Source organism: Engraulis encrasicolus, chromosome 14 (genome assembly GCF_034702125.1).
Source record: "Engraulis encrasicolus isolate BLACKSEA-1 chromosome 14, IST_EnEncr_1.0, whole genome shotgun sequence".
NCBI lineage: Eukaryota > Metazoa > Chordata > Actinopteri > Clupeiformes > Engraulidae > Engraulis > Engraulis encrasicolus.
This window is the reverse complement of record NC_085870.1, coordinates 3,897,980-3,911,194: the sequence shown is the minus strand read 5'-3', so window position 1 is coordinate 3,911,194 and position 13,215 is coordinate 3,897,980. Positions and strand designations below refer to the sequence as shown.

Genomic DNA, 13,215 nt, shown 5'->3' with positions numbered 1-13,215 from the left:
GGGAGGAGGGGGGGTGGAGAAAGGAGAGGAGGAGAAAAAAAACAAAACAAAAAACCACAAAAACTAAATGTAGGTAGAAATGCCATAGAAAAAAAGAGTGACAACAAGCGAGAAAAAAAATCGAAGGATTTCTGTGGAACAGTTTTAAGACGTTTTTTTGGGGAGGGGGGTTTCCGGTGGGACCTAATGTTTTAAGGCTGAGATTGAGAGACAAGACGTTTTCATGGTTTATCCTCCATTCACGCCACTTGTTCTGCACAAAGCGCCGGGACATTGTGTCGTGTGCACTGGCCGGTGAACCGCTGAACGAACAGGGTTCAGGCTGCTTATGAACTTTGACCCCCAGACGCCTACCCCATACACACACACACACACACACACACACACACACACACACACACACACACACACACACACACACACACACACACACACACACACACTCAGCGTATCCTGTGGAGCAAGGGGCACGGCCCCCTTCTTGCATCCAAAATCACTTTGGAGGTTTTTAATCACTGAAAGTCTACCAATTTCTAACTTTTTTTTTGGATTTTGATTTATGGGTTTTAATGTGTGGCCTCCTTTTTCCTGGTACCACTCAACAGTGCTCTCAGATTTCTTATGATGTATTCCGTGTAAAAAAAACAACAAAAATCAAAACAAATCTACTGTTGTAATGACTTGTTGCTACAATGTTACAGCTGTGGAATGACTGGGTAACATTCAGGTGAACCACATCCCTCTCCTGTGAACGGCTTTGCCAAGTCCCCAATGAAGTGTAACAGGAAATAATTGCGGCATCTGTTGCGTTTGCGTCACGCCCACAGGAAGAAGAAGCACTGAGTGAGGAGAGAGCAGGGAGAGAGAACTAAACCATTTTTTCCCCCAGCGCCTTTGATTTCCTACTCTCCCCCTCACACAAAGGCACACAACAGCAAGCCACATAGACGTTTCTGTCTGAAAGAAAAATAAATTGACAGAGAAAAATAAAAATGAAAAAATAAGACGAAGACTAAGGCAAAGAAAATGCAACTAAATCAGATTCATCCCCAGCTAGCTTTCAAGAGCATTAGCACTGTGGAATTAAAATGGATTGATGTTTGATACATGATTTCAGAAGAAAGAACAAATGTTGTTTGGCCTTGGTGCTAGAAGCGATCTGAAAAATGATGCCCTGGCTAGTTGCCACCGTATTGCACTACACTACACTTCAACTGTGTGTACTGCTGAAACATTATAGTGGCGATCTTGATCTACTGTACTTTCCTTCTTTGTCCAAAACAAGAAGACGGGCACTCAGTAGCGCAACAAGACTGAGGTATTCCACCAAGTATCAAATCATTTTTCGGCTCAGATCAGATGCTTTGTATCCTCCGTAAATATATGCCCTAAGATCAGACGTGGGTCTTTGCCGTTTGTGTGTCTTACGTAACAACAGACTAGCCCGTCAATTTTCCCTGCTAAGAAAATAGCAACACAACACCCTACGCTTGTTTGTTTGCCTTTAAATGTTTTGGGCTTGCTTCGAAAGGGATACTTTTCTTGCCTCAACCCGTCGTTTAGGATGTTGATTGTTCATGGCTGCTGTCTATCTAAGCCTATCAGTGTGGAAATGCAGCCATAACAGTCACAGAAGGCTTTCAACTAAAAACCCATCCCCATGTTGATGGATAGTAACGGCACACAACTGTACTCACCCAGGAAGACATATTGTTCACACACGCCATGCATTCTTTTTTTTTGGTTGATCTGACGCTATTTGGAAGAGCTTTGACTGAGGTGTACATTTTGTTTGTTGCTGCTTTCTCCTCCTCCTCCTCCTCCTCCTCTTCTTCTTCTCCTTCTTCATATTCTTCCTCTCTTGCTTCGTCTGCCTTTCTATCAGTGGTTTTGCTGTTTGGTGGCGGTGTTCCCCTGGTATTGTATGGTGGTTGGTTGGCAAAGTCCCATGACCTGTGTTTCTACTTATGTGGTCAACTCTCTTGCTTTGTGAAACTCAAGTCATATCCATTTGTCCTTTCTCCCACCCCGCCCTAATGATTGACGCCACTGAAACGATAACCGCGCGGCCCAACTCTGCTCTGTACCCCTTAAAGAATAGAAAAGATTGTGGTAGGATTGTTTGAATAGTGAAAAAAGTAGCATCATCAAACTTTGTGATGGGGCTATTTTTAAGATTCAAAGTTGTCAAATGGATGTCAATATGAAGATGTGTATTGTAATAGAAGAGTTTTTAAGCAGTTTTTTCAAGGCCTGTGTCCCTTTTAATTGCCCGTTGGTCATATACCATCCTTCTTACTTGGATGATCTACTTGCCTTACGGTGGCTGACCCAGAGCACGTTGCTTAAAGGCAATTTTCCACGCAAAGGAGCGGCCTGTTGGGAATGTTTTACGACATGTTGATTTTGTCGCTGCCATATGCAACCTTTGAAATGTTTCACATATTATTGGAATAATAATATTGCCTATTGTTATTGTTAATAGTTATTATGAAATGTAATTCTGAAGGCTATTACTGGGTAAACAACACTGTGGTGTACAGTGAGCAACCTGTATTCATTCCTTCGTTGCTCTTTGTCATTTGTGATTTCCGTTCTTATATTGAGCAACTTGTTGGTGTCCAGTGCAACATATTCCACCTGGGGTGCATTTCTCGAAACCGTAGGTGCTAACTATGTTAGCTACTTTGTTAACTTTTTTCATTAACAATTTTTCATTGACAACTACCCAAGTTGCAAACTGGCTAACAGCAACTATGCTTTCAAGAAACGCACCCCTGGTTTTACTTGTGCAATTCAACCAGGTAATTGCCTTCCTGAATGATCACCTGGTGGAATTGGACAGGTAGGCTAAACAAGGTCATTTGGAACAGTGTTTCTCAACAGGGGTGCCGAGGCATCCTGGGGTGCCGCAGGCCACCCTCAGGGGTGCCGCGGAAACGTGGCTGATAAATAAATGATGTAATATAATACATATTTGTCTAAATTGATAAGGTAATGTTAGTCAGTGGAATATTTCATCTGCAATTTACGCACAATTATAAAATAAAGTAAATATAGGTCTCCCCAGTCAGCTGCAACTTCGAACGTAGGTCGTGTGACGTCTCCAAATGTGTTACTTTTCTAAGCTTGTGTGGTATCGGATGCGATGCCATTTTACGGCTTGTTGGTTTGGGGTGCCTTGAAATTTTTAATGAATTGAAAGGGTGCCCCGCCTAAAAAACGGTTGAGAAACACTGGTTTGGAACATGTCACTCTGGATAGTAACTAATGAATCCACGTTGCCCATGACTGGTGATGTATCCTCTTGGTCAAACCAAAGTCTCGTCTGAGGAAGCACATCTTCCTCCATAGACATTTCTTTTGGGATTGCAGTCTTTATCTTCGATCTTGTTATGGTATTTAATCTCGGCACAGTCTTTATTTTATATATTTAAAAAAAAAAACATAGTCTACTTGTTAATAGTGCTGGCGTTGTTTTTAACAGTTTATTAGACTTAGAGAGGGATGTGCTTTTATAAAGGGGACCGACAGATATCTTGTAGTGGTGGCTACTATACCACAAACAAAAAATAAATTTCATTTAAGCAGCACCCCAAACCCCCCACCCCGATTCCTCTCAGCCGGTTAAATCAGCTACATGTCAAGCAAGCAAAGTCTTTAAACACAGTTGCCGTGGAGACCAATTAAATCTATCTGTCCCACAGGAAACAATTAATGGTTGCATCATGCACACCTTGCACTCACAGTAGGGCGAGTCACTCTGCACTGCGCAGGCTGCTAGTTGGCTTGCGTTTGATAATCCCTTGTATCCAAGAAAGGGTCAGTACCTGCTTTTGAATCCTCCTCTCAATTTCTCACACTCCCTGAGTGGTTTTCTTTTTTTGTTTGTCTCATCTATGTGTTCTCCTCTCCAAAATCTCCCACTGTGTGCCAGACGCTTCATGCTTGTGTCAGTTGTGTGTTTGTGTGCGTGTCGTGTGCGCGTGTGTGTTCATGGCCATTTAGGCACATATCCACCAAGCTCATTCTCATGAGGTACACGTCTAAAAGAACTTATTTATGTCTTGGTCTTTTGCCGAGTCCTGTGACAAAAAAAATCTGAATGTCTTTATCATGTGTCTGTTCTCGATAGATTTGAGCCAAGTTTTTGTCTATTCATTTTTTCATACATACATTATTACATAACCTTGTATGTTCATTGTGGAGTTTTGGAATGCATGTGTGCATTATGTTCCACTGTAGTGTCTATTAGCTGCTGTCTTCCAGAATCATCTCTATACCTTGAAATGTCCTCAGAAAAAAACAAACATCTCTGACTGCGTCTGCATCTCCGTATCTGAAAACAAACATCTCATTGGATCTCCATCTCTGCCTGCCTTTGCAGCTTCTGCTGAAATCTTTTTAAGACACTGTGCCTTGTCTTAAAATTTGCTATGGCCTGCGCTCGTTGTTATGATGATATCTTTGGATTTCCTCAGTAATTTCTGCAGACAAGGAGCTTGGAAATGGGTCTCTTATGAGCTTTGAGAGAGGGATCAACATAATCTCTTGATCATTTCCATTAGCTGGTAGTGTGTGTGTACACTTCTGAGTATTATTCTGAGTGTGTGTGTCCACTTCTGAGTCTGTTCCATAATGCATCATCTAAGATCTTCTTCTTCTACGGGCAGCAGGCATAGTGTATCAGCCTTGTTGCTCTTTCTCATTTCCGATTTCCCTTCTTTTATTTGGAGCAGTTTGTTGGTGGACAGACATGGAGCTGTATCAACACAGTTTCTTTTTAAAAAATGTATGTGAAACGATATCCTCCTCTCATCTCCAGAGCTGTTGCAGACGATTTTTCTGTCTGGATTGTGTGTGTGTGTGTGTGTGTGTATGTGTGTGTGTTTGTGTGTGTGTGTGTATAGTCTTATAATATACAGGGCCCTCAATATTTCTGTCCTCTATTTTTTTTCTCAGCCACTTGGTGCTGTGCTAGTTGTCTGTCGTAAAGCACAGTCTATTATTACAAACACAGTTTGGTAACTTGCGCATCGGAATGCATATCGGACCCAGGATATCACTAAAATGATGCTGAAACCTTTGCACACGTTTCATCTGCATACAACATGGTAACTGTTCTCCACAATTCCTATACAGATTTTTTTCAAAAATTCTTGGAGTCATTATTGTTATTAGTAAAACATACACGCATAGGCCTACATCTTAAAAGGTGGAGACAGTACTTATCTTATACGATACAAAGCCATGCTGTTGCACTTCTTCTCCAATTCAATAGACCATTTTTTCTATGAAAGGAAAGTTCTAGAAATTCATAATTGAACCTACTGGTGCTTAAATTAAAATGTGATGCTGAGATTGGATTTTTTTGCCCCCCTTTTCTAATGACGTGTTCTACACTCCTGGTCACGCCCTACATTTTCTACATCCTTGAGTGAAGCAGAGATATTGACAATATTATTCTTTGGTTGGTTGAGAAAATCAGACGCAGCCTTGTTTAATCTCTGTGGCTTTCTGGTCGTTAGATCCCATTTGTATTGGAAGGAGAGAGCAAATGAAATCCCATTTATCATGCCCTGCTGAGAGCCATTAACGGTGGTGGAGAAGGGGGAGGAGGAGGAGGAGGAGGAGGAGGAGGGGTTTCTTGTGGACAATGGAATACAAGTGTAGGTGCTGATCCAGGAACTGATGGGGATCATTGATTGCATTCATGAAGCCCGCCTGCCCTGTGTATACCCGAGTAAGGTCACAGCAGGCTAGGACGACTAGGACGAAACATCACCCTACGTGTAAATAGACATTATTTCAACTAATTTTTCCAGAAATCATGTTAAACAGTGTTTGCTGTGTACCAGACATGGATTTCTATTGGAGGATTATAAAGGGGGTGTGTTTGGAGGGTCTTACAGTAGCATAAAATGACAAAAAAAATATATGCCATATTATATTTACTGAAGATATTGATGCAGCGTACCGTATGTTACACTGTTGTGAATAGGCGGACAGGTGGGGGTGGTCCATCTTCCTTTGACATTTCTCTTTAATTCTATACAATACCATTTTCTACTGGCTGGAAGAGTGGTGTAACGGGGCCTCTGGTTCGCCTACGGTGTTATTAACATGACTGTGGCTTTAGACAACAGTCGCCAGGAACTTGCCTGTTGTTGCCTTTGGTTTCTATAGTTCTTTTACATGAGACGTAATAGGAGAAAAAACATATCAGAGGTAGTCCAGACTTTTAAAAGTTTAAAAATTGTATTTAAAACATTCTTAAACTGAGGATCACACAAGATTTTATCTAATATAGCTTTAAAGAGGAAGTTTGCTTTTTTTGGTTTATCTTTGTTTTGTCTTTTTTTTCATGTTTTATGATGTATTTTATGTACATATTCTTTTTTGTGGTTATTTTCTTGACTGATCAAAATACGTGAATATCAAACTCAGTCTGTTTTCGAAAATACACTACTAAAATCAGTGATTTTTCTAAAGATGCAGTTCCATCATGACTGTGAGTTGAACAATACTCCATAATAAATGATTGTGTAAATATAACAACCTATCACTTTTGAAAAGTCCAATTTTTGTATGTTTTCTTTTTCTCTGTCTGATCTGCTTTATCAGTCTCAGAAACGGATTTAAAAATTACCAGAGTATGTTATTGCACACCATATTATTTAAGCTTTATTTACAAAAAGAAACACTTAAATTCCATAAGAGTAAACATTGCTTTTTATATATATTATTTTCATTCTACAGTTCCACATTGTATATCTAACAATATCACCATGTTCTATTAACAAAGACATGTCAATAAAAGGTTGAAAACGCTTTGCAATGACTGATGACAAAACTGTGTCCATATGTTCATATTCATACACTCTTCCTCGAACACTAAGGGACTACTACCCAGGGGTCCGTATCTCGAAAGCGTCTTTGCTAACGACGGTAGCAACGTCCTTCGTAAGAGCGACTCAACTCTCTCTCGACAGCGACGCTCACACAGTAAAAATTTACAAGGATTTCAGAGTAATTTACTGTGAAATCTCACAGTTAATTACTCTGATGTTCTGGTACACTATGCTACTGTGATGGTCACACGGCACACAGCAAATTAGTCTGAAATCATTGTATCACTTGCCATTTCTCACCTAACTTGCACATCACAGTATTTTACTGTGCTCTTCAAGGATAACCAGCATGACAAAGTGATAAGCTAGGAAACATCACAGTAAATTACTGTGTGGGCGGAGCATCTATTAAATTATTAGTGCATTGGGGCACAACTTCAGTCAAAGACAGGTTGGGCTCTTCATTACAATCACACCTTTCATTGACATTTTCAGCAAATTATTTCATTCTTAATGTCTTGTGGTATACATGTATACACCCATCATCAGTTGACTACTTTATCCCCACTCTCTGTCAAGTAACAGAAGAATGAGCTTATATATATTGGGAGATATACATGACCATCTTCATGATGGTGGGAATATGGTCATTTTTCTTGTGTACCACTTTAAATAGTACAACCCCTACAATAAACACAGAATATAACAAGGAGTAATATTTTGAAGCACACTTAATATATTCCTTCTAGATAAATGGCTCTCCATAAGTGCATTGCATGATGGGACACGATCTGAAGCACGTATGTCCTAAGCCCCTCCCCCTCAGGTTGCACATATTGACATGAGGAAGTGAGAAAAAAGATGACCAAGCTTGGGAAGACATGTAGCAAACAAGAAGTTGATGACTAAATAGTTTGGTGTAAATGTCGATGAAGTGTCTGAAGGCCCAGATTGCGCTATATGGCAGTCTTGGCCTAATGGTTAGGGAGGTGGACTTAAGTTCAGAGGGTTGCAGGTTCAAATCCCTCCGAACCCTACATTACCCTAGGGACAGCAACCATTGTTGTATATTTGTATATCACTTTGAGTAAAGGCGTCAGCCCTCAACCCAACTGACATGCCTTCCCATTGAACTTTCGCCCACTTCAAGTGTGTAACAATATCTTACTGTGAACTCACAGGGAGTTACTGGCTACTAATTGCATTCATTTCACAGTAACATACTGTGAATTCGTCATATCACAGTTAACTACTGTAAAGGCGTCAGCCTTCAACCCAACTGACATGCCTTCCCATTGAACTTTCACCCACTTCAAGTGTGTAACAATATCTTACTGTGAACTCACAGGGAGTTACTGGCTACTAATTGCATTCATTTCACAGTAACATACTGTGACATTCTGCCATAATTTGTTACTGTGAAATCCAGAGAGACTTTTCGTCATATCACAGTTAACTACTGTGCGGTTATAACAGGTGTTTTCTTCGTGTAGGCCATGATTAGGTGCATTATGTGGCTGCCTTGGCCTAATGGTTAGGGAGGTGGACTTAAGATCAGAGAGTTGCAGGTTCTAATCCCTCCTAACCCGACATTACCCTAGGGACAGTAACCAATGTTGCATATCTGTATGTCACTTTGGGTTGCTCCTGGCCATGATGGAGTGTAATTACTTATTGTCAGGCCTAATTAGAAGAAGGTCTATGATTGGAAATGTTGCTGGTTCTGCTTCCAATAAATGAAGTTGCAACCAATGTGCTACACAAACACTTTTTTAAGTTGGCACCTGCTAATGCCCTGTCTCTTGGATGTGCACGCCAAAACTCCAGCATCCAATTTTAAATCAGAATATTGCCACCTATAAAAAAAAAAATAGGCTATCTTGTGAAGTGCCATTGCACAATTGAAAAGTCAAATGCTTGACATGATTGACATTGCCTACCATCAACCAGGAACAATGGTAGTGCCCAATCAATCTGTCAATTAGTACCTGCCCTCACTTGAGTATATATGACTGTTACAAGTTCATTGAATTACTTCCTGCAGCTGCCACATGCCTGATTACTCTGGTCACATGGTTAACTTTCACCTCTATATAAACTCAGACTGTCACAATGCTTGAGTTGCTTGCCTAAATGACTGGTTCGCTGGCTCTCTGTCCGGCTTGTTGGTTAGTGAGCTAACTGACCGACCAACTGACTGTTTGTTGGCCAGCTGGTTGGCTGGCTAACTGACTCTTTTGGTTGACTGTATGGCTGGTTTGTTAGCTGGCTAGCCATACAACTGACTTGTTTGTTAGTTAGTTGGCTGACTAACTGAGTGTTAGTTGGTTAGCCGGCTCTTTGGCTGGCTAGCTGACAACTGACTCTTTTGGTTGGCTGGTGGACTGGTTTGTTGGCTGGCTTGCTATTTAGTTGGTAGTGAGTATTGTGGTAGCAGGTACCCTTTTTGGTGTGTTGCTTACTTGATTAAGACATTTCAGGATTGTCTAATTATGCTCAACTAGAGTATCCTATGCACACTGGTTAATGTACTCTCATCCGGGAGATAGTAATTATTAAGTGGTAATAATATTGCACATACTGCAGAAACTTGAATTTCTCTATGGTTATGGATAGTTTGGATGTTGGATAGTATGGATAGTTGGATAGTATGGGTAGTTTTTGTCTGTCAATATAAGAGAACAGTGTGATGGACTGGTTCCATGCCACAGTTGTCTCAGTCATGGTGGGGAATGGGAGGTGCCACAATAACATGGTGGCTACCTCTTTTGTGGTGATGAATGGAGGGGCGGGATCATGGTAGTGTGGGTAGGGTGACAGTAACTTACTGTGGTGTGGCCACAGTAAACTACTGTGAGAAGATCACAGTAAACTGTGAGGATGGCCACAGGGAATTACTGGCTACTAATTGCATTCATTTCACAGTAGTTTACTGTGACATCACGGGAATATTTTTTACTGTGCACCACTAAATCCAAGGGAATGGTAAGACGGTCTTAAGACGGTCTTAAGACGGTTAGCAACGACAAGAATCGAGAAACGGACCCCAGGGCAAGCTGGTGTATTTTGGTATTTTGGTATTTGGTATTTGGTATTTTGCAATGGCCTTCCAAGAGGCAGCACTGTACAAAGCTGGGGTGCATTTCTTGAAAGCGTAGTTGCTAACTACGTTAGCTACTTTGTCGTTTGCAATGTAACTTCCCATTGGTAACTACCCAAGTTGCTAACAGGCTAACAACTACGCTTTCGAGAAATGCACCCCTGAACAGCAGTGACTGTGCACTTAACTACGCCTCAGCCGCCCAAGCAGCATCACATAGCTGGAAGTGTGTGTGTGTGTGTGTGTGTGTGTGTGTGTGTGTGTGTGTGTGTGTGTGTGTGTGTGTGTGGCCATAAAGTACAGAGCATAACACTTCTACCACACCTACACCCCCTCATCCAGTGGCACTACCAAAAGCAGAGGTGGTTGTCTGTGTGCATGGCATGCTTATGTGTAATAAATGCCTTGCTATGCACATGGCCTCGCAGTGGCTATGTGAGATAACAAACCCCAGTCCATCCACCCACACTCTCAGTCTCCATACTGAGCCAGAGAGGCTCCATGGCAACTAAGGTCCTCACCTGACCTTTCACCCACTACAGTATCAAGGGTGTACCTGTCACACCAGCGTGAAGAGAATGCTGGCAGGGAGGATGAACATCCTAAAGAATAGTGTGGCGTTCCATTAAATAGATTGACATTCCACGTATAGTGCCAAATTGTTAGAGAGCGGCAAACGTTTCATAGAATGACCAAAATGCGTCCGTGTAACGTGCATATAACCCTTTGAGGAGTAAGGTCTTTCCAGAATTTTACTCCAGCATTCCACTCATTCTGTGGAACTCTGGTGTTAAAAAAACCAGAGTATTTTGTGACATAAGCAGTCAGAGGGAGCTCAACATTTCTGATAAAATTCTGATCAGGTTGCGTGATTGTACTCCTCAAAGGGATTTATTAAAACCTTTAAGAGTGCATCTTCACACCGGTGTGACGGGACTGTTTGGGAAGTGACATTTTTATAGAATTCTGGGCACCATACAATACAATTTGGAATTCTAGAGTCTTGCATTGTTATACAACGCATTCTTTTTCATAGAATGTTCAAATGCCCACACTCTTAACCCTTTGAGGAGTAAGGACTTTCCCCAGGTTCTTCTAGAATTTCACTTGAACACTCTACAACTCCCATAGAAGTCTGTGTTAAAAAATCTTGCAAAGTCCTTATGACATCATAATGAGAACTCAAAAATTTGGGCAAAATTCTAATCACATATTTGTGATGGTACTCCTCAAAAGGGTTTTAAAGGTTAATACCAGTTGGTGCATGAGATCATGAAGCGCATGTCATCCACACTCTTGGATCCCATCCTGTACTGGGGGAGCTCGGGGGCTGACTGCTGCTGCTGCTCCTGCTGCTGCTCCTGCTGCTGCTCCTGCTGCTGCTCCTGCTCCTGCTGCTCCTGCTGCTGCTGCTGATGCTGCTGGGAGGTGGTGGCTGTCACCGCCACTGTCACTTCCGCGTCTGGACGAGCGTCCGTGTTATTGGCTTCTTGGGGGTGATGACACTGATGACAGCCAGCGTGCCCACTCTCACCAGGCAGCCGAGTCTGCGGTTGGCTCTGCCCGTCCTCCATCCCTCCCTCTGTCAGACAGGGTTCAAAAATGGCAACACAATAAAAGTAAAATAAAAAAACAGGGGGGAAGGGTCTCGGAATGAACAGACACCACAATAAACAGTAGCCTACAAGATTGTTTTTGTCACTGACTGGGCAAGATGCACAACACATGCCCCTGTCTGTCATAGGGCCACAGAAAGGGTTAACCGGAATATGATGCAAAGTAATGGCATGTTTTTCATCAAGCAGGTTTTGACAGATGGACCTAAAGAGTCCCAAAGAACAGGTGATTCAAGGGGCCATCTGTCCCACTGTCATCTAATGTAGGTGTGCTGTGCTGCTGGTAGGTATTTTTCACCCCCTCTAGCAGAGAAAGAATCTCTGTCTCTAGCTACTACTTCTGACTCACATCTGATGATAAAGAATCACAAAAGGCTGCATCATTTAGACTAATCCAGACCAGAATTATTTATTAATATATTTTCATGCCTTGGTTATCAAACCTAAATATCACATTACTGTATGTGCACATTATGGTAGAACAGGGCTTAAACCCAGCTGTAGAAGTAATCATTATGTAATGCACAACACATTAATAGTGCTCATGCACGATATTACATAGTTGTTACACTTATTCAATAGCCTACCTAATGAGGTGCTTTGCTGATCTTTTTCTTCTACTACTCCATAGGCCTACACCTCTGAAATGTGGAGAGGGAAAAACACTTGGGGGAGCTTTGCCATATGAAGCCTATTTTTGTTGCCCTCTTGTGGGGTGTCTTGGCAGTGTTCTAAAGCCTTTGTTTACTGTGCGGGCGCAGTCAGTCGCACACTGTTCCTCGTCCAGTAAAACATGTATGCAAAAAAATAGGCATGTTGTTATCTAGGGTCTACGCCACACATCGATACATTGCGTGTCTGAAATTAAACCCGGGTTGCTGTCACTAACCAAGAATGTCACAGCTGGAAAATGTACAATGAGTTAACTTCAAGGTTATAGCCTACTAATAATTGTGCAATGGGGAAGTGTGTGTTTTGTTTACAGTGCTGGCACGGAGGGAAGGGATTAGATTATACAGTCGCTTCACAAATAACCAGACATATATGTACTCTACCTACTTGGCATGAAAAAAACACCCCGCGTTGCTGCCCCGGCCCACGGGATTCTTCTGTCTTGCTGTTCCGATTAGCCAGCGGTGTTTCTAGGCAGAAAACGTGGCTACGTTGGTGGGTGGCGATGTCTCTGCTGCAATGACGTTTCACAGGTGGCTAGCTAATGAAAGTGTCAACAAATAGGACGTCACACTGAAGCTCGGAATGGTTGGCTCACAAATCCACTGTGCGTGAATTGTGCGCACAGTTGCTATGCAGGGTTGGGGGCTACAGAAGACGGATTGGGAAAAAAATACTCTTGCATTTCTTTCGCAACCAAGTCTACACAATTGCTCACCTGTGCCAATTAACTGACACGGCCGTCAAAAGAAAGCATTTACCAAAAATAACAGACGCACTCAATCTGTGTTTGGAGATGTGATGCGCGCAGCAAACATCATCACAACAACCCAATCGTAGGTCATAGACGTAGATTTAATCACGGCGCTTGTGTCATCAATAAAGGAGAGCAATATATTCACGAAACATCTCTATATTCCTACGTTATATGTGAATAATAAGCTATATTTTTATGAAATGGAAAATACGCGCATTT

At 41.9% G+C, this 13,215-nt stretch overlaps 2 protein-coding genes across 4 annotated transcripts in view; one reads left to right on the top strand and one right to left on the bottom strand.

Annotated features, from left to right (window-relative positions):
- The window catches only part of mmp24 (matrix metallopeptidase 24), a 76,310-nt gene extending 75,965 nt beyond the window's left edge, over window positions 1-345 (top strand). Inside the window, exon 9 of the mRNA XM_063214812.1 lies at window positions 1-345. This exon is cut by the window's left edge and continues 1,238 nt beyond it. The gene's annotated coding sequence lies outside the window, so the exon portion shown is untranslated.
- A 9,475-nt stretch (window positions 346-9,820) lies between these two features.
- Window positions 9,821-13,168, bottom strand: LOC134461984 (mediator of RNA polymerase II transcription subunit 15-like). 3 transcript variants are annotated; one of them, XM_063214809.1, is made up of 2 exons: window positions 12,623-13,168; window positions 9,821-11,533 (listed from the first exon to the last, which is right to left on the bottom strand). In XM_063214809.1, exon 2 carries the CDS (start codon window positions 11,523-11,525, stop codon window positions 11,199-11,201), a length of 327 nt encoding a protein of 108 aa, XP_063070879.1. In that variant the 5' UTR covers window positions 11,526-11,533; window positions 12,623-13,168; the 3' UTR covers window positions 9,821-11,198. The 3 variants fall into 3 exon arrangements, with proteins under 3 accessions (XP_063070879.1, XP_063070878.1, XP_063070880.1); XM_063214808.1 differs by having other exon boundaries at window positions 12,627-13,168; XM_063214810.1 differs by lacking the exon at window positions 12,623-13,168 and adding an exon at window positions 12,155-12,613.
- Between the last annotated feature and the right edge of the window lie 47 nt (window positions 13,169-13,215).